General features: G+C 62.9%; 1 protein-coding gene across 1 annotated transcript in view; it reads left to right on the forward strand.

Annotated features, from left to right (window-relative positions):
- NACA (nascent polypeptide-associated complex alpha subunit) overlaps positions 1-1,338 on the forward strand; it is a 30,723-nt gene that overhangs the window by 22,886 nt on the left and 6,499 nt on the right. The window contains exon 5 of the mRNA XM_009334174.1: positions 498-551. Within this exon, the coding sequence (XP_009332449.1) occupies positions 498-551 (54 nt within the window). The remainder of the gene's footprint in view (positions 1-497; positions 552-1,338) is intronic.

Here is a 1,338-nt window from a genome sequence, read left to right on the forward strand (position 1 = left end):
CTGGGTTCGGGGTTGATGCCGTGCGTGGAGCTGGAGCTGCGGAGGGGGGGGTGTGTGGCTGGGCCGGTTCTGCTCTCCTGACCGGCCGCAGTGCCGGTTACGCTGGTCAGACCAGTACTGCCCTCCCTGATTCTCACGGCGTCTCTTCCCTGAGCGCCTCCCTTTGATTGTTGACGTTCGGAATAGCTGGGCTCTCCTGGAGCTGGCTGGAGGCGGGTGTGCACCAGGGGAGCTGGATGGCGAGCACGGGGTGTGTGGCTGGGCCGGTTCTGCTCTCCTGACCGGCCGCAGTGCCGGTTACGCTGGTCAGACCAGTACTGCCCTCCCTGATTCTCACGGCGTCTCTTCCCTGAGCGCCTCCCTTTGATTGTTGACGTTCGGAATAGCTGGGCTCTCCTGGAGCTGGCTGGAGGCGGGTGTGCACCAGGGGAGCTGGATGGCGAGCACCCTCGGTCGGTGGGACTTGTCTTAATAAACTGTTGTTCTTGCCCATTCAGCTCCAGCTGCCCTTCCTCCCACAGCCCCTGTTACTGCTCCTGTTGCAGCGCCAGGTACTCCGGACCCTCCCCGTTAACACCTCGTGTGCCGCATTAACCAGAGTTTGCCGTTCTGGGTGGTTGCAGTTACATTAACCCTAACAGCTTGCACAGGGGAGCGCAGGTCGCTGCACAGGAGCCAGGACTCGGGGTCCCGTCCCCTCGGTGTGAGCGAGCCACGCCACCGCCTGTGCCTTGGCGTCCTCGTCCCTGAAGGGTGCCTGCCTGCTGGGAGGGTTTGCCTGTGTCACACTGGGGCTGGAGGGAGGGGGCTGCCCTCCGCCAGAGCACAACTGCCAGCGCACTCCTGGAACAGTTACGCATGCCAATGTGTTAAATTTGACTTTTCTTTCCTATCCTTGGGTTGGGTCCTCGTCACCCCCTGCTCCCGCCAGCCTGGGATGCGATTTCCCAGGCTCGGGAGCAGCGCTGGGGGTCTGGCTGGGCCTCCAGGGCTCCACAAAGGGTGTGGCAACCCCTTTGGTAGGGAAGAGCTGGCGGCGAAGCCTGGCCCCTGTGCCGGCCCCGTGGGGTTCCTGCTGTGCCCGGCCTGCTGGGACTTCCTGGCATTTCAGGTGCCGCTGCCTGCCATGCCAGGGTTTCAGCCCCAGCTGCTCTGAACTGGGAAAACTGGGGTGCCGGTACTGATCCTGGCATCGGGTTTTTTCTTCTGCATCTTGCGCCCATCAGCTAGCTCACACGCCCGCACAGCGTTCTCTGTAAAATCGATGCCGGTTTCTAGAGGCAGGTGAATGTCGTGGTCTGCGCTGGACCTGGCAGGTCAGGCGGACGTTCGTCTGCT

This window comes from Pygoscelis adeliae, unplaced genomic scaffold, assembly GCF_000699105.1.
Source record: "Pygoscelis adeliae isolate BGI_AS28 unplaced genomic scaffold, ASM69910v1 Scaffold591, whole genome shotgun sequence".
NCBI classification, from domain to species: domain Eukaryota; kingdom Metazoa; phylum Chordata; class Aves; order Sphenisciformes; family Spheniscidae; genus Pygoscelis; species Pygoscelis adeliae.